The sequence below is a fragment of the Trichomycterus rosablanca genome, chromosome 19, assembly GCF_030014385.1.
Source record: "Trichomycterus rosablanca isolate fTriRos1 chromosome 19, fTriRos1.hap1, whole genome shotgun sequence".
NCBI classification, from domain to species: Eukaryota; Metazoa; Chordata; class Actinopteri; order Siluriformes; family Trichomycteridae; genus Trichomycterus; species Trichomycterus rosablanca.
Window position 1 is genome coordinate 14,660,283 of NC_086006.1, and position 20,349 is coordinate 14,680,631.

The following is a 20,349-nucleotide window of genomic DNA, read 5'->3' on the forward strand; positions in this document are numbered from 1 at the left end:
AAGTTCTCTCTGAGATTGAAGTCAGGGGATTGGGCTGGCCACTCTATTACCTCAATCTTGTTTGTCTGTAACCAAGATGTTTTGGGTCATTGTCATGTTAAAACACCCATTTTAAGGACATTTTTTCTTCAACATAGGGCAACATGATCTCCTCAAGTATTCTGATATATTTAAACTGATCCATGATCTCTCGTATGTGATAAATAGGTGTAACACCATGGTATGATAAACATCCCCATATCATCATTTTGTACCACCATGCTTTACTGTCTTCACAGTGTACTGTGGCTTGAATTCAGTGCTCAGGGGTTGTCTGACATACTGTCTACAGCCACTAGACCCAAATAGAACAATTTTGCTTTCACCAGTCCACAAAATGTTCAGCCATTTCTCTTTGGACCAGTCAATGTGTTCATTGGGAAATGTTAACCCATTCAGGAAACGTCTTTTTCTTAACAACGGGACTTTGCAAGGAGTTCTTGCTGGTAAATTGGCTTCACCTAATCATCTTCTGTACTCACTGGTAAATTTAGATGTTCCTTGATCTTTCTGGAGGTGATCATTGACTGAGTATTTGCTATTTTGGCTAATCTTCGATCCAATTGAACAGTAGTTCCACGCTTCCTTCCGTATCTTTCAGGTTTTGGTTGTCACTTCAAGGCATTTGAGATCATTTTAGCTGAGCAGCCTATAATTTGCTGCACTTCTCTGTATGTTTTTTCTCTCTACAATCAACTTTTTAATCAAAGTATGCTGTTCATCAGAACAATGTCTGGAACAACCCATTTTACCCAGTATTTCAGAAGGAAATGCGCTATGACCAACCTGTGCAACATTTGCCACCCTCCTACATTAAATAAGGGCCAAAACTGACACCCATTCTTCTGCAGAATGAATGACTTCACCAATTGAACTCCTCACTGCTATTATTTTAAACAACCCCCTTTCAATCAATGCTTCGATTACTCAGAATGAGTGGGATGCATGTCCTAATTGTTGGGTTTGTTTTGTTTTCATTACTCTACTACACTTTCAAGTCAATTTTTTTGCTATGTAGAAATAGCATTTCTACTAAAAACAGTGATTTATCAGGTTAATGGTGTTGGACTGCTATTATTTTGAACACTACTGTACATGAAAGGTTATGTCTAAGGCTAGGGATGGCTAAAGTTCTGCAATGGATTGGTGCCCTGTCCAGGGTATTCCTGCCTAGCGCCCAGTGTTTCTCGGTGAAACTGGACACATCATGACCCTAACCAGGATAAAGCGATTAATGAAAATGACATTACAAAAGAATGAATGCACCTGTTAGCAATGTGTGGCGAAAAAACATTAATTTTATTAAAAGAGGTGCTGCAAATAATTACATAATGACGTAAAAATAATATGTGCTTTACCTCAAGTTTAAGTAGGTTCTCTTACGCAGCTGTATGTGTTAAGAGAGTGAACATAACCCTGTGTGTGTTGGGATGGTGGGGGTGGGGGTAGCTCATAAATAATTTTTAGCATTCAATTCTGACTTTGTGTATCTGCATGAGTGGTGCGTGTGTTTGTAGATGTGGAGAGAAGTTTAGTTTGTGAGAACGCTGCTGTAATCAGTGCAGTTGAATAGGTGTGTGTTTTCAGGCTGGACAGAAGGGTAAGTATGTGCTGGCATGTGTTTCTGTATGTGCTTGTCAGAATGAGAGCCAGCAGAAGGGGAAGGGCCTCGAGTCAGCCGACAAAAACAGTCGCTCCAGTGGAGTCAGGAGAACACGAGTGAGAGAGGCAGAGGGGGACCACTAGTATCCACAGCTCTGTTTATTATTATTATTATTATTATTTTTCCCATCCATTGGAAAGCAATTGTGAGGGTAAGAGCAGTAATAATAATACTTTATAATTACATCATAACTATTATATGGGTTGCACCCTGTGTACGGATTGCTGCGAGGACGAGCCGGAGGCAGAGGTGCTCAGAGGGACTCTAAAGAGGGAAAGTTCACAGAGAAGTGGCAGCATGAGACTCACCAAGGTCAGTAACTTGTTCTGGAGTTCTTTTATTGCTTTTTTTTATTAAAACTGTCCTTAAAGAATGTTAAACATGGCTTTTAATAGAAGTTGTTGGAGGAAATGTTTTAGAAACTTTGCAGTCTAGGTGTTGCTTTACTACGCACCACTTTTTGGTCCAGCAAACTATTGCATAACGTTCTTCAACCCTCTCAATGCTCTCTTTCATTTCTGTCTATTTTTTACCTTTTATTAGTAGTGTCTACATCCCACTCTCCATTCTTGTATGACATTAATAGTAAAGCTCTGCAAGCAAGTTAGCACAATGATGAAGATGTGATGTTGCATGCTGTTAAGGATCTAAAGTAATCAAGCTTTTTGTCTTAATACCTCACATCTCTTACTAAAAAACAAAATTATTATGTGTTCTGAATCTTTCACTAAAGGACAGTAATTTTTTAACCTTTGTACTGCATCAAATTTTTTTATCTATATTCTTGTGGACTTAGATGAAGAACTTATAATGGTCAAGTTTCACCTTAAGCACGTTGGTGGCATAGCAGGTAGCATGGGTGCTGCACTACACCAGGGTCCAATTGGTGTATGTGAGGAGTTTGATATGTTTTTTACTTGTCTGAGTGGGCTTACTATGAGTATGCTGGTTTCTCTCCCAATCCCTAAAACATGCAGCAGCTGTCCAGGGTGTATTTGAGTGCTGGACATCCACAACACTGGCCAAGATAAAGTGGTTAGCGAAAATAAATGAATAAATAAATAAGGCAATGTGGTTCTGGTCAGTGAGGAGTCACCTTTTAAAACATTCATAAAGTAGATTGGCTATTCTAAATTACCCTATGGATGGATGGATGGATGCATTGATGGATAAAAGGATGGATGAATGCATTAATGGATAAAATGATGGATGGATGCATTGATGGATAAAATGATGGATGAATGCATTAATGGATAAAATGATGGATGGATGCATTGTTGGATAAAATGATGGATAGATGCATTGATGGATGAACGAATGGATGGATGCATTAATGGATAAAAGAATGGATGGATGCATTAATGGATAAAATGATGGATGGATGCATTGATGGATAAAAGAATGGATGGATGCATTAATGGATAAAAGAATGGATGGATGCATTATGGATAAAATAATGGATGGATGCATTAATGGATAAAATAATGGATGGATGCATTGATGGATGAACGAATGGATGGATGCATTAATGGTTAAGAGAATGGATGGATGCATTAATGGATAAAAGAATGGATGGATGCATTAATTGATAAAAGAATGGATGGATGCATTGATGGATAAAAGAATGGATGGATGCATTAATTGATAAAAGAATGGATGGATGCATTGATGGATAAAAGAATGGATGGATGCATTAATGGATAAAAGGATGAATTGATAAAGTGGTTAGCGAAAATAAATGAATAAATAAATAAGGCAATGTGGTTCTGGTCAGTGAGGAGTCACCTTTTAAAACATTCATAAAGTAGATTGGCTATTCTAAATTACCCTATGGATGGATGGATGGATGCATTGATGGATAAAAGGATGGATGAATGCATTAATGGATAAAATGATGGATGGATGCATTGATGGATAAAATGATGGATGAATGCATTAATGGATAAAATGATGGATGGATGCATTGTTGGATAAAATGATGGATAGATGCATTGATGGATGAACGAATGGATGGATGCATTAATGGATAAAAGAATGGATGGATGCATTAATGGATAAAATGATGGATGGATGCATTGATGGATAAAAGAATGGATGGATGCATTAATGGATAAAAGAATGGATGGATGCATTAATGGATAAAAGAATGGATGGATGCATTATGGATAAAATAATGGATGGATGCATTAATGGATAAAATAATGGATGGATGCATTGATGGATGAACGAATGGATGGATGCATTAATGGTTAAAAGAATGGATGGATGCATTAATGGATAAAAGAATGGATGGATGCATTAATTGATAAAAGAATGGATGGATGCATTGATGGATAAAAGAATGGATGGATGCATTAATTGATAAAAGAATGGATGGATGCATTAATGGATAAAAGGATGAATTGATGGATGCATTAATGGATAAAAGAATGGATGGATGCATTGATGGATAAAAGAATGGATGGATGCATTAATGGATAAAAGAATGGATGGATGCATTAATTGATAAAAGAATGGATGGATGCATTGATGGATAAAAGAATGGATGGATGCATTAATTGATAAAAGAATGGATGGATGCATTAATTGATAAAAGAATGGATGGATGCATTAATTGATAAAAGAATGGATGGATGCATTAATGGATAAAAGGATGAATTGATGGATGCATTAATGGATAAAAGAATGGATGGATGCATTGATGGATAAAAGAATGGATGGATGCATTAATGTATAAAAGGATGAATTGATGGATGCATTAATCATTAATGCATCCATCAATTCATCCTTTTATACATTAATGCATCCATCCATTCTTTTATCCATTAATGATTAATGGATAAAATAATGGATGGATGCATTAATGGATAAAAGGATGAATGGATGGATGCATTAATGGATAAAAGAATGGATGGATGCATGAATGGATAAAAGGATGAATTGATGGATGCATTAATGGATAAAAGAATGGATGGATGCATTAATGGATAAAAGGATGAATGGATGGATGCATTAATGGATAAAAGAATGGATGGATGCATTGATGGATAAAAGAATGGATGGATGCATTAATGGATAAAAGAATGAATTGATGGATGCCTTTGTGAATAAATGAATGGATGGATGCATTACTGGATAAAAGAATGGATGGATGCATTAATGGATAAAAGAATGGATGGATGCATGAATGGATAAAAGGATGAATTGATGGATGCATTAATGGATAAAAGAATGGATGGATGCATTAATGGATAAAAGGATGAATGGATGGATGCATTAATGGATAAAAGAATGGATGGATGCATTGATGGATAAAAGAATGGATGGATGCATTAATGGATAAAAGAATGAATTGATGGATGCCTTTGTGAATAAATGAATGGATGGATGCATTACTGGATAAAAGAATGGATGGATGCATTAATGGATAAAAGGATGAATTGATGGATGCATTGATGGATAAAATGATGGATGGATGCATTGATAGATAAAAGGATGAATTGATGGATGCATTGATGGATAAAAGGATGGGTAGATGCATTGTTGGATGGATGGATGCGTTGATGGATGCATTGATGGATAAAAGGATGGTTGCATTCATGGATAAAAGAATGGATGCATTGATGGATGGATGGATGCCTTGATGGATGCATTGATGTATAAAAGGATGGATGCAGTGATGGATGGATGGATGGATGCAGTGATGGATGGATGGATGGATGCATTGATGTATAAAAGGATGGATGCACGGACAGGCGGATGGATGGATGGATGGATGGATGAAAGAAAGAAAGAGTGGATGGATTGATTGATGGATAAAAGGATGGATGGATGCATTGATGGATGAATAAAATGAGTAAGTACTTAAGTGTCAAATGTATAATACCTTGTGATGGACTTGCGCTACTGCATTTGATATTTTTCAGTTAGGCACTAGACCCACTATGACTCTTTTTTTAAAAATGGATTACTTTCCCATAACCAGTTATCACTGAGTCAAAATGCCATTGTGACGGAAAGTCAATGTACATTCAGTAAAACAGTGTGCAGTGCACTAAATAGTATCTCAAAATAATTAACAATAAAATAGAGTACTAACATTCATGTTGGTATAATAATAAGTAGTCCTAGTATTTAAAACTGGTGATTTTTTTATGATCATCAGTATTACAACAGTGTCCAACAGTGAGGACTGAAACTTTGTGTACATTAATGTGACTGTCAGCGTTAAAGTAAAATAGAAAACAAAAGCTGTTTTTTGTAGCTTGAAAGTTAAAATTATCTGACAAGTTAAAATTAGCTAAACTCATGCATTTAAGACTGGTAATGTATTATCGTCAGTATTACAACAGTGTGCTGAGAATGGAAACTTTGTGTACAATATTGTGACTATCAGCGTTAAAGTAAAATAGCAAACAAATGCTGTTTTTCAGCTTGTAAGTTACAATGAGCTGATTAGCTCATGCATTCAACACTGGTGATGTATTTGTTATTATCAGTAATACAACAGTGTTCTGGGAATAGAGACTTTGTGTACATTAGTGTGACTTTCAGCGTTTAAGTAAAATAGCAAACGAAAGCTGTGTTTTAGCTCGTAAATTAACATTAGCTGATTAGCTCATGCTCTTGGCTGTATGTGCGTTAATCTAATCCTACAGCAATCAGTGCAGTCATAACAAGCCTGATCCTTAAATCTGCAGTGTTACTATTCTTGGTTGTGAGATCAAAACACAGCATGGTGCTAACAAGCTAGCTAGCCAATTAACATTATCTGGGCATTTTGTTAAAAACTTCAGTTTAACTTTTTTTTCCTTGTGCTTTATGTGGCTCTGAGGCTACTGCAGGTAAGCTACCTGACTAACATTATCTAGCAAGCTAAAGCTAACAAAATTATCAAGCTTAATGTAAAGTAGCTCTGTTTTGCTGCATTTATTTTATGTAAGTGGTATGGAATTGTTTATGATTGACTGTAGGTTACCCTGTAGATCTGACTTTTTACAGGCTAATCAAAACCTTGTAGAAAACAAATGTTTTAATTTCTGTGGTTATAAAGTCACAAGAAAAAAGAGGCTAGCCAAAAATGCCATTCCTGGAAGGCTTGTAGGACACCAATTCTTACCAACCATCAGTCTAATTTTAAATGCAGTTGTGATTTAAAGTCAATACACATCTGTATCTGTAAATGCTTTATAGAAAAAAGATAATAATACCAATTTAGTACTGACAAGGTCAAAGTAGGATAGTTAGCCTCAGGCTAGTCAGCTAACAAAATTAGTGTTCTAGACTTTTGTGCTGATGTCATTACACTGTTTGTAAAGAGAACCATCTCATTTTTGTAGTGCTTAGCAAGTCTTTAAATAGGGTGGCCATATTTTGGTTGTTATTTTCATGGGCCAGATGGACACCTGCACTGTGTTAAAAGTTTGGTTCGGGGGGAGGCTTAAATATTTGACCAATGCATCAATAACCATGCAACTATGTTATTAAACTTCAGTAAATAAACAGCTACTTTTTTACCAAGACAACTTTAATCCAGCATTTAGCCCTAAACAATAATAACAAATAAAGTAGTTCATCAGTAGAGCTATTTTGGCAGAATGTGACCCTATCACGGCATTGACGATAACCTCTATCTTAGTACGCACATTTGGAAATGTTTATGCTGTTTCAGAATCAGGGAAATACTTTTTATCAAGGCAGATGTGCAGTCCATTGATCTGTAGCTGTTGTGATGCTCCATAATCTGAAATGCAAAAACTCCCTCTGCAGCAGTAACAATATCTTCTGTTTTATCCAAATTTTACCTGACAAACTCTCTCTACTTTAGCTGCAGTTTTGTGTTTTGCTGAACTGGAGCCTTTTTTTTTATTATTATTTATCTTTATATATTTTATTTATGGTCACCCTACTTTAAGGCCAGTGGGGGCTAGCTAACTGGCTAATATTAGCTAGCAACTAAAATGAAAGAAATCAAAAATAAACTTGTAGAACTGGAAATATTTTTCTTTACTTTGCTTTTTAGATCAGTAGTAACCCAGGATTAACTGCAGACTACCCTGTTGATCTGACCTCACTTTTACAAGCAAGTCAAATGCCAGTTCATAAATCTAGTTAATATGTCCTGCTTGACACTTTTTCACCGGAATGCAGTTACACATTTTGTCTAGTGTTTCTGAGAGACACTGAATCTACAGTGGCCCTGACCAAAACGAAAGGGTTAGTAAAAAATAAAAAAAGAAATTTAACTAAGGGGTCTAAGGAGAAACTGTGTACTTGTGTTAAATCTGATCTAACATTAACTAGGTATTAAGGTCAGTTTTAGTCCAGATGTCACCAGAGAGACCAGGTAGTGAAGTCAGGTGCAGTTTTATTGATTCGCAAGAGTAGTCAAAAACAAACAGGGTCCATACCGGGTAATCAAGCCAAAATCCAAAACAAACAAAACCAAAACGGAAAACCAATCAATAAACCATGATACAGAAAGCAAGGGTCATAACCAGAAAAGCCAGAGAGAGCCAAGAGAACGCTCAGAAATGCAAGGCATTGAAAATACTAGACTTCGCGGAGAGCCGAACAAAGGCCAGAGAATGGCCACTGATTAGGCCATCAGCCAGCTAGTACTCAGGTGAGGGTGGCCTCTGCTGGCAAGGAGGGGAACCAGCAGCCTCAGATGTGACACCAGAGACATGTATCGGGTTTCTACATCCCTACTTCTTTATTCATTACTTTGGGTGGAACAGTGGCTCAGTGGGTAGCACTGTTGCCTCACAGCAAGAAGGCCCTGGGTTTGATTCCTAGGTGGAGCGGTCTGGGTCCTTTCTGTGTGGAGTTTGCATGTTCTACCCATGTCTGCAGGGGTTTCCTCCCACAGTCCAAAGACATGCAAGAGAGGTAAATTGGAGATACAAAATGGTCCGTGATTTTAAAAAACTTGAACTGGTGAATCTTGTGTAAGCAGTAAATACCTGTCTTGTCATGAATGTAACCAATGTGTGTAGAACATGATGTTAAATCCTAATACATAAATGAATTATTTATTTTATTTTAAATAACTTCTTCATCGTATTGTGTTGTAATGGGTGGGTGAAAACACAGGGCACTAAGCAAGAATACACTCTGAACAGGACATCAATCCATTACACCAACACACACTTATTTACTCACTTAAACCTAAAAGCTTTACTAGGTTTACTAGAATACATCATCTACATGTTTTTAGGAAGTGCAGGAACATCAAAGTACCCGAAGATAAAAACAAGTCAAGGGAAGTACATACGAAACTCCTTTTATTGTATTTCACCAGGCACTTATACATTAAATAAGTACAGTATATAATGCATTTTAGGAAAGCATGACCAAAAACAAACAGATTGTGTGAGAAAGTGTGGGTGTACTGTACTGTACATGTGATTGTCTTTTCCCTGAGGTTTGCTTACAAGCTGTGCAGTGTGGGAATGTGGAGCCCTCTGTATGATGACACATTTATAGTTGACCAGATGATGTATGGGAAAGTAAAAAAAGAGAGTTCCTAAACCTCTGTTCTCACGAAAAAATTGGATTTGGTCCATCATGCATACTCTGTCTGACTATGTGGTCTAGTGTACAGTTTAATATCTGACTCTGTGGTCTAGTGTACAGTTTTAATCTGACTATGTGGTCTAGTGTACAGTTTAATATCTGACTCTGTGGTCTAGTGTACAGTTTTAATCTGACTATGTGGTCTAGTGTACAGTTTAATATCTGACTATGTGGTCTAGTGTACAGTTTTAATCTGACTATGTGGTCTAATGCAGCCTTTCTCAACCGGGGTGCCATCTGGCTTTGTCAGGGGTGCTGTCAAAAATATTCTGACGTTACTGATATTATGAAATAAATTTAAAATACAAAAAAGTCAACTTATCATGAAAATGTAGACCGCCTCAAACATCAAAATTTGTCTCACACGCCCCTTTCCCCATGCTACAACGTCAACGCGGGTTGCGTGCGTTGCCTATAGTGATGGCTCGTTCGCAAACGATACGATTCTATTGAACGGCTCTTTAAAATGAACAAAAGGAACCGAGTCAGATATATAGCCGTGTAGCCCAGTGTTGGGGATGGGTTGGCTGCGGTAAGGGCTGGATAAGCAGCTTTATGTTTGTCTATCTGTTGTGTGAATGTCTATGTCTTTTCTGGAAAGTTCTTAAAACCACACGTTTATTTCTGTATCTAGATGTGTATATGTTTATTTTGTAAATACATGTGTATATATATGTCTGTGTGTACATACATGTACCGTCAAGGAGATGCTCAAAAAATTTCGTTGTGCACTGTGCAATGACAATAAAGGCATTCTATTCTATTCTATTCTATTCTATGTGTATGAATGGTTGTCTCTAAAGAACCGTCTGGCAGTCCCTATGCTCCTCCCTTGATACTTGCCGGCGCCACAATATATATACACATTACACTGCCGAGCCACCGTTCTACCCACTGCTGCACCTGGCCTACTGGAACACCGCACTGACCCGCTCAGTGGGCAGGGCACAAGAAGACGAACAACATCCTCTCAGCCGCCAGTAACACATGCCCCCGCAGCAACACCTGGGCTAGCGCAATCGGACAGATCGGGCATATTGGCCCACTAAACCATCAGAGCCACCCAAACACCACGATCCCACTTCTGACACCAATGTGGCACCGGCAAGTATCAAGGGAGGTGCATAGGGGCCGCTAGACAGTTCTTTAGAAACAACCATTCATACACATAGACATTCACCCAACAGACAGACAAACATAGAGCTGCTTATTCAGCCCTTACTGCAGCCAACCCATCCCCAACACTGGGCTACACGGCTACGGTAAGCCTGGATACCACGGCCGCAAGGTTTTCTGGGTAACCGTTACATAATAGTCTCCCAGTGTGTGTGCTCCAGTGCACCTCTTAAATACAGGGCAGCTGAAGCCAATTAGTTCAAATGAACCAATCATGTGCTGGGGCGTGGCAGGAGACCTAGTGTGCTCATGGAGAGAGGGGCGTGGCACATCAAAGCACCAGAGCACACAGAGGCTTGGTGTGACAGAAGCTTTATTGGCATGACAAATAAGGACATTCGTATTGCCAAAGCAAGTTACAGAGAAATATTACAAATAACAATAAGAAAGAACAAATATATACAGAACAGTTACATGTGCAAAAAATATAAAATAGAATAAAATATTAATAGAAACAGTGCAAAATAATAACAATAAAAATTATAATATTTACATTAATAAGGTAGTAATAACAATCAGTTTGTGTGTGTGTGAGAGAGAGAACTCATTACCTCATTAATGTAAATATTATAATTTTAATTGTTATTATTTTGCACTGTTTTTATTAATATTTTATTCTATTTTATATTTTTGCACAAGTAACTGTTTTGTATATATTTGTTCTTTTTTATTGTTATTTTTATTATTTCTCTGTAACTGAGCTTTGGCAATACGAATGTCATGCCAATGAAGTTTCTTTTGAGTTTGCATATAAGAGCCATAACCGAGCTACAGAGAAACCATGACGATGAGCAGTGCTACTGGTATAATGACAAATAATTGAGAAATAAACTATAAACTTGTTTAATGATGATAAATCTGATTGGTTCATGGTGCGTATGTTTTAAAGCAGAAACAAACACAAGCTCATCTCTTCACAAGAGAGGATTTTTGCAATGCAACCACAGTACGTCTCTTCCCTGTAGTGTTTTTGTGTGTTAGCAGTCCAAGGGATGCAGAGTGTAAGTTTTTAAATACATTTTAGACTGGGGTGACTCGAGATTTTGAATACTTTTAAAGGGTGCCGTGACACTGGTTGAGAAGGTTGAGAAACACTGGTCTAGTGTACAGTTTTAATCTGACTATGTGGTCTAGTGTACAGTTTAATATCTGACTGTGGTCTAGTGTACAGTTTTAATCTGACTCTGTGGTCTAGAGTACAGTTTAATATCTGACTATGTGGTCTAGTGTACAGTTTAATATCTGACTCTGTGGTCTAGTGTACAGTTTAATATCCGACTATGTGGTCTAGTGTACAGTTTTAATCTGACTCTGTGGTCTAGTGTACAGTTTAATATCCGACTATGTGGTCTAGTGTACAGTTTTAATCTGACTATGTGGTCTAGTGTACAGTTTTAATCTGACTATGTGGTTTAGTGTACAGTTTTAATCTGACTATGTGGTCTAGTGTACAGTTTAATATCCGACTATGTGGTCTAGTGTACAGTTTTAATCTGACTATGTGGTCTAGAGTACAGTTTAATATCTGACTATGTGGTCTAGTGTACAGTTTAATATCTGACTATGTGGTCTAGTGTACAGTTTTAATCTGACTATGTGGTCTAGAGTACAGTTTAATATCTGACTATGTGGTCTAGTGTACAGTTTTAATCTGACTATGTGGTCTAGAGTACAGTTTAATATCTGACTATGTGGTCTAGTGTACAGTTTAATATCTGACTGTGGTCTAGTGTACGGTTTAATATCTGACTATGTGGTCTAGTGTAGTTTAATATCTGACTATGTGGTCTAGTGTACAGTTTTAATCTGACTATGTGGTCTAGAGTACAGTTTAATATCTGACTATGTGGTCTAGTGTACAGTTTTAATCTGACTATGTGGTCTAGAGTACAGTTTAATATCTGACTATGTGGTCTAGTGTACAGTTTTAATCTGACTATGTGGTCTAGTGTACAGTTTTAATCTGACTGTGGTCTAGTGTACAGTTTTAATCTGACTATGTGGTCTAGTGTACAGTTTTAATCTGACTATGTGGTCTAGTGTACAGTTTTAATCTGACTCTGTGGTCTAGTGTACAGTTTAATATCCGACTATGTGGTCTAGTGTAGTTTTAATCTGACTCTGTGGTCTAGTGTACAGTTTTAATCTGACTGGTCTAGTGTACAGTTTAATATCTGACTATGTGGTCTAGTGTACAGTTTAATATCTGACTATGTGGTCTAGTGTACAGTTTTAATTTGACTATTTGGTCTAGTGTACGGTTTAATATCTGACTATGTGGTCTAGTGTACAGTTTAATATCTGACTATGTGGTCTAGTGTACAGTTTAATATCTGACTATGTGGTCTAGTGTACAGTTTTAATCTGACTATGTGGTCTAGAGTACAGTTTAATATCTGACTATGTGGTCTAGTGTACGGTTCAATATCTGATGCTGTGGTTTCATGTACAGTTTAATATCTGACTATGTGGACTAGTGTGCGGTTTGATCTCTACCAAATTTAAGTACCAGTCTCCTAAAAGTAGAATCCAAAAATTATTTTGTCCATTATGTTGTTTAGATCGTAAAAGACAGGCACGTGGTTTATTTTGAATCCCTTTCCTTGTAATAATATTTGTTTTCTTATACTTTGTTAGGAAAGTGGTATTTTCATACAGAGAGCACGGTAGAGGTTGTGGTAAAACAATAAAAACAGCATGTGATTGTCACGAGTAATATACCTCATAACAACCGTTCTGTGTTATGAGACCATAATAAACCACACATTCTTATAATATGTATATTGTAAATGTTGATTTTAATGAGATCATAATGGATAAATGAAAGCCACGTTTTATAAGATTGTTAAATACTAGTCAGCACATAAAGTTGACTCATGTGTCAGCATGGATGTCCACATTCGGTCGGAGTCCTGTTAGGGCAACAATGCTCACTGTGGATTTGTTTGGGTGGTTTATTATACTATATTCCTGGAATATCCTTGGAATGACAAACCTTTAACAAGTGCTGGTTTATTGCAGCCACAATCCACAGGCATGTACAGCACCCCACAGGAAATTGCCTGGTTATGTCCACATATATAGCACAGGAACACAAAATTACAGCACAAGTCGAAAAACGTTAACACACCTGATTAAATGCATGACTGGTTTGTGACAGTTAGGGGGAGGAACTTTTTGATATGAATTGTAATGCCAATTGTGGTCCAAGTCTACTCAACCAGCATCAATACCTGACCTCACAAATGGGCCCAGATTTTCACAGTTTTTTGTGAAAATCTGTTGGAAAGTCTTCCCAAAAGAGTAAAAGCTGTAACAGCTGCAGGTGGGTGGGACTTTACATTGTTATATTCCTCATTGTTTTGAAATAGGATGGCCACCTTAAGCAAGTTGAAGGCATAGCAGGTAGCATGGATGCTGCTCTACACCAGGGTCTTGAGATCCTGGGTTTAATTCCTCAACTCCAATCGCTGTCTGTGAGGAGTTTGATATGTTTTTTTATTTGTCTGTGTGGGTTTCATCTGGGTATGTCTGGGGATGACCAAGGTCATGCTTCCACATACTTTTGGCTTTATGTATGCATAACCCAATCACAAGCCAATCTAGCAATCTTAAAAAATAGTGACATGCCTTGTATGACCTAAGTTTGGTCTATGTCATTGGTCACAGACTCTGAGGAGTTTTGTATGTTTTCACAGGTTCAGAGGGGTACTCCGGTTTTCCTCCACCTCTTAAAATCATGCAAAAAGTTGATCTCCCTGGTGTGACTGAGTGGATGTGTTGCCATGGGCTGGAATGTCTTTTGTTCAGGGTATATTCCCTTGGAAACACCATTAGTAAAAATGAATGATGACCTACTATTATGTGACACTTAAGCATCACAAAGCCATGGACATTAATATGAAGTTGTAGTTCCTTTGTTGTTATAATAGCCTCCACTCTTCTATAAAGGATTTCCACTAGATTTTGAAACAAGATATTTGGGGGGTAGTCAATGATACCAATGCACACCAGACTCAGCAAACCATTTCTTAATGGAGCTGTTTGAAACATGGGGGCTCTAAAGTGCTTTCCCCAAAAAATTCCACAGCGTTAAAAACACAGACTCCCATTTACTGGAAGTAAGAAGACTAACTCAAATCGTTGAAAGCAGATCAAGACCATTATTCTATTTCCATGAAAATCTTCACAGTAGGCATTATGAATTTAGTCTAATAGCTTTTTTCGTGGGATCAATAAAACCCCAATGTATTTGTCAGGCAGTCAGATGGTGAAGCATCCTCCATCACTCTAAAGAATGTGTCCACAGCTTGTTGGAAAGGTCAAACCCCATTTGGAAAGAGCCATTGGGCTCTAAAATCAGACCCATTCTACGCCAGTGTTTGTATATAAAGATTACATTGCGGCTTGTTTTCACATTTTAAGAACAGATGAACATGGTTGAATTAGCTGCATGAAGTACAAACACACTTGCAAAAAAGTTAAGACAGTTAGACAGCAAATAAAAACAGATATCAGAAATGTATGAGTTGCAAAGCACAAAAAAGGAGATTTATAATGTTTTACCATATCAACTTAATCTATTTTTTTAAATCTGCCATAATTCTCACTCTTATGCCTGAAACACATGCCAAAAAGTTGGGATGGAGTACATTAAGACTAGGCATGTTGTAAAATATAAAAAAAAAAGATGTTATGCTGTCATTGGTTATAAAGGAGCCTTATCAAAAGGCTTAGATTTTATGGGCAACGATTGTTCTGCACTTTGTGAAAAACTGTGTAGGCGAACAGTCAAAAACCTTTTCCATGCACAATTGTGAGGAATTTAGGGATGTTATGATTTGTAGACTATAACATTATAAAAGATCCAGAGAATCTGGATAAAAGAGGAATGGGTACATAAAGGGGTTAAAAAAAACAGTATCATATGTCTGTTACCTTTGATTCCTTAGACAGCACAGCATTAAAAATGACTTCTGTGCTTCTCTAATGATTATAACCTTATTTTTAAACTACAGGTAATATGCCCCTGTCTCAATGTTTTTGAATGTGTTGTAGCCATCAAATTTATAATCAATGTATACAGAAATTATAAAGTTAATTACTTTGAAACATAAGACTATGTTTTGTAGTTTTACTGTTTTCAGTCACTGTGTTTATTTACATTTGTCATACTGTCCCAACTTCTTTGGAATTGGGGTTGTAATTAGAATTGTTTTGACTCTTTGCTTTGGGTCATTGTCGTGTTAAAAGATAAAACTGAGTTTGTGTGTTCCTGTTTTTGGCTGCCTTTATATGGCTTTTAATTTTTATTAGAAGGACCCCATAGCATGATGCTTCCTCAACATTTTACAATAGACATAGGATTAGCCAGGTGATATGCAGTGCCCGTATTTCACTGCCTAAAGAGATTGATTTCCTCTAATGAGACGAGAATCTTTTTCCTCATGTTGCCAGAGACTTTCACATGCCTGTCATATTTCTTTTACTCTACACTTAACACTGGCCTCCGACTTCGTAGCTTGTTTTTTGCAGTGTAAATTGGGGACCCTTACAGACCCAGGTTTGTGCCTTTACGAACTATGTCCAATTAATTAAAATTGTTACACATGGACTCTCATTCAGTTCTAGACACATTTGAAGTATAATTAAAGCAAACAAGATTTCTAGATTTACTGAAATATCTATAATTACTAAAAAAAAAAATGAAATTAAGTATTATTATTAAAAAGTACTTTTTAAAACCATTTGTATCTAAGTCTATACATGATTTGTCTGGTACAAACAAACAGGGTTTTCATAGTATGTAAAAAATAGTATATTCAATGTCATAGTGTAAAATAAAATGAAGTAGGTACATTGTGTACATTTTGTGCTGCAACAAATTCTTCCATAAATAATTCATTATATTTAGTGGTTTGCATTGATGGTCTGCATTGATTAAAGCTGTGGGACAACCAGCTGGTTTAAATCCAGAGTAACTGTAGTGAGTAGAAATGTTAAGTTTAAGGTCTAATAAAGATTTCTATAAGTAACAAATTCCCAAACATGGTATGTACAGAATCACTTACACATTGTTACTTTCTGTCTCTGCCAAAAAACCAAATGTGCGTTTGTTTAAGTATTTGTGGCATTGCATAAATCTGGGTGTGGGTAAAACAAGAAAGAGAGAAGGGGATTACGATGGAGAGGAATGTAAACCAGAGAAAGAACAGGAAAGCCACTTGTGTGTTTTTACGAATTTCCTTGTGCCATTCCAGCTAAATGCCAGTCCACTGAGGTCACAAAAACAAACCTCTATGATCTGGTATATTTACTTTTGCTGCTCGCCAAAACACCCTTACATCCTTTCACAGCAGTGGAATTGGATTCGGATGTTTCAGGATGTGCTGCGTATGAGCTTAGAGGGATGTGATTCAGCAATTTATCTAAGTGCAAAAAGAGAAGAGTAAGCATACTCATCCTTTGTCTCCTTCCTTGTGAATATTAGCATTTATATTTTTTATTCCATCAACCCTCCCTCTTTCCATCTGCCCTTTTCAATTCATCTTCTCTACGCCACAGCTGTAGTTGATCAACCCTTGGCTTCTGCATAGCCAATCAGTCCTGTACTCCCCTCCTCCCAGCTTCATTTCCTCTGTCTAAATGTTCCCATCTATTTCCCCACTCACCCCCCCCAACACCCGTTTTGTTCATTTTATTCCAGCTTTTATGGTTTTCATCATCTGGTCACCTCAACCTGTTAAAACTGGATTATATTACCATATATTACTCCTTAAATATGCACTTGATGTATTCCAGTTCCAGCTAGCGAATGCTTATTTAATGTTAAGCTTGAAACAAGTATTTCTTGTACAAATTCCCTTTTTGGGAAAACTATTTAGAGCATTTTATCATTAAAGTGGAATGTCTAAACAACCTAGGTGTTATGTTTTCTAACCAAAATTAATTTTACTAGTGATTTCATAGTGGAACCAAAATAACTGATGAACTGAGGGTGCTACACTATAAGAAGATGTCAGTGTAGTTATTTATTTATTAGGATTTAAACGCCATGTTTTACACACTTTGGTTACATTCATGACAGGGCAAGTAATTACTGGTTGCAAGATTTATCAGTTCAAGTCAAACACAGTCATGGACAATTTTGTATCTCCAATTCACCTCACTTGCATGTTTTTGAACTGTGGGGGGAGGAAACCGGTGCTCCTGGGAAAAAACCAACACAGACACGGGGAAAACATGCAAACTCCACACAGAAAGGACCCGGACCGCTCCACCTGGGAATTAAACCCAGGACATTCTTACTGTGAGGCAACAGTACTACCCACCGAGCCGCCGTGCCACCCTGTCAGTGTAGTCTGTCCAATGATCAGATGCAGAGAAATTCCAAATTGAAAAGGGGCGGATTGAAAAGAAGGTTTCTTAGGCAGCTGCACAAAGTTAAAGGGGCATGTTATATATACAGTATATATATACGTATATACAGTGTATCACAAAAGTGAGTACACCCCTGACATTTCTGCAGATATTTAAGTATATCTTTTCATGGGACAACACTGACAAAATGACACTTTGACACAATGAAAAGTAGTCTGTGTGCAGCTTATATAACAGTGTAACTTTATTCTTCCCTCAAAATAACTCAATATACAGCCATTAATGTCTAAACCACCGGCAACAAAAGTGAGTACACCCCTAAGAGACTACACCCCTAAATGTCCAAATTGAGCACTGCTTGTCATTTTCCCTCCAAAATGTCATGTGATTTGTTAGTGTTACTAGGTCTCAGGTGTGCATAGGGAGCAGGTGTGTTCAATTTAGTAGTACAGCTCTCACACTCTCTCATACTGGTCACTGAAAGTTCCAACATGGCACCTCATGGCAAAGAACTCTCTGAGGATCCTAAAAGACGAATTGTTGCGCTACATGAAGATGGCCAAGGCTACAAGAAGATTGCCAACACCCTGAAACTGGGCTGCAGCACAGTGGCCAAGATCATCCAGCGTTTTAAAAGAGCAGGGTCCACTCAGAACAGACCTCGCGTTGGTCGTCCAAAGAAGCTGAGTGCACGTGCTCAGCGTCACATCCAACTGCTGTCTTTGAAAGATAGGCGCAGGAGTGCTGTCAGCATTGCTGCAGAGATTGAAAAGGTGGGGGGTCAGCCTGTCAGTGCTCAGACCATACGCCGCACACTACATCAAATTGGTCTGCATGGCTGTCACCTCAGAAGGAAGCCTCTTCTGAAGTCTCTACACAAGAAAGCCTGCAAACAGTTTGCTGAAGACATGTCAACAAAGGACATGGATTACTGGAACCATGTCCTATGGTCTGATGAGACCAAGATTAATTTGTTTGGTTCAGATGGTCTCAAGCATGTGTGGCGGCAATCAGGTGAGGAGTACAAAGATAAGTGTGTCATGCCTACAGTCAAGCATGGTGGTGGGAATGCCATGGTCTGGGGCTGCATGAGTGCAGCAGGTGTTGGGGAGTTACATTTCATTGAGGGACACATGAACTCCAATATGTACTGTGAAATACTGAAGCAGAGCATGATCCCCTCCCTCCGGAAACTGGGTCGCAGGGCAGTGTTCCAGCATGATAATGACCCCAAACACACCTCTAAGACGACCACTGCTTTATTGAAGAGGCTGAGGGTAAAGGTGATGGACTGGCCAAGCATGTCTCCAGACCTAAACCCAATAGAAAATCTTTGGGGAATCCAAGCGGAAGGTGGAGGAGCGCAACGTCTCGAATATCCGCCAGCTCCGTGATGTCGTCATGGAGGAGTGGAAAAGCATTCCAGTGGCAACCTGTGAAGCTCTGGTAAACTCCATGCCCAGGAGAGTTAAGGCAGTTCTGGGAAATAATGATGGCCACACAAAATATTGACACTTCAGGAACTTTCACTAAGGGGTGTACTCACTTTTGTTGCCGGTGGTTTAGACATTAATGGCTGTATATTGAGTTATTTTGAGGGAAGAATAAATTTACTGTTGTATCACAAAAGTGAGTACACCCCTCACATTTCTGCAGATATTTAAGTATATCTTTTCATGGGACAACACTGACAAAATGACACTTTGACACAATGAAAAGTAGTCTGTGTGCAGCTTATATAACAGTGTAAATTTATTCTTCCCTCAAAATAACTCAATATACAGCCATTAATGTCTAAACCACCGGCAACAAAAGTGAGTACACCCCTTAGTGAAAGTTCCTGAAGTGTCAATATTTTGTGTGGCCACCATTATTTCCCAGAACTGCCTTAACTCTCCTGGGCATGGAGTTTACCAGAGCTTCACAGGTTGCCACTGGAATGCTTTTCCACTCCTCCATGACGACATCACGGAGCTGGCGGATATTCGAGACTTTGTGCTCCTCCACCTTCCGCTTGAGGATGCCCCAAAGATGTTCTATTGGGTTTAGGTCTGGAGACATGCTTGACCAGTCCATCACCTTTACCCTCAGCCTCTTCAATAAAGCAGTGGTCGTCTTAGAGGTGTGTTTGGGGTCATTATCATGCTGGAACACTGCCCTGCGACCCAGTTTCCGGAGGGAGGGGATCATGCTCTGCTTAGTATTTCACAGTACATATTGGAGTTCATGTGTCCCTCAATGAAATGTAACTCCCCAACACCTGCTGCACTCATGCAGCCCCAGACCATGGCATTCCCACCACCATGCTTGACTGTAGGCATGACACACTTATCTTTGTACTCCTCACCTGATTGCCGCCACACATGCTTGAGACCATCTGAACCAAACAAATTAATCTTGGTCTCATCAGACCATAGGACATGGTTCCAGTAATCCATGTCCTTTGTTGACATGTCTTCAGCAAACTGTTTGCGGGCTTTCTTGTGTAGAGACTTCAGAAGAGGCTTCCTTCT

General features: G+C 38.1%; 1 protein-coding gene across 3 annotated transcripts in view; it reads left to right on the top strand.

Moving 5' to 3' along the window:
- The first annotated feature begins 1,739 nt into the window (after nucleotides 1-1,739).
- The window catches only part of tns2a (tensin 2a), a 121,475-nt gene continuing 102,865 nt past the window's right edge, over nucleotides 1,740-20,349 (top strand). For 2 of the 3 annotated variants that reach the window (XM_063016141.1, XM_063016142.1), the window contains exon 1: nucleotides 1,740-2,014. In XM_063016141.1, coding sequence (XP_062872211.1) covers nucleotides 1,901-2,014 — 114 coding nt within the window. In that variant the 5' untranslated portion in view covers nucleotides 1,740-1,900. The remainder of the gene's footprint in view (nucleotides 2,015-20,349) is intronic. The other variant, XM_063016139.1, reaches the window with a different exon arrangement.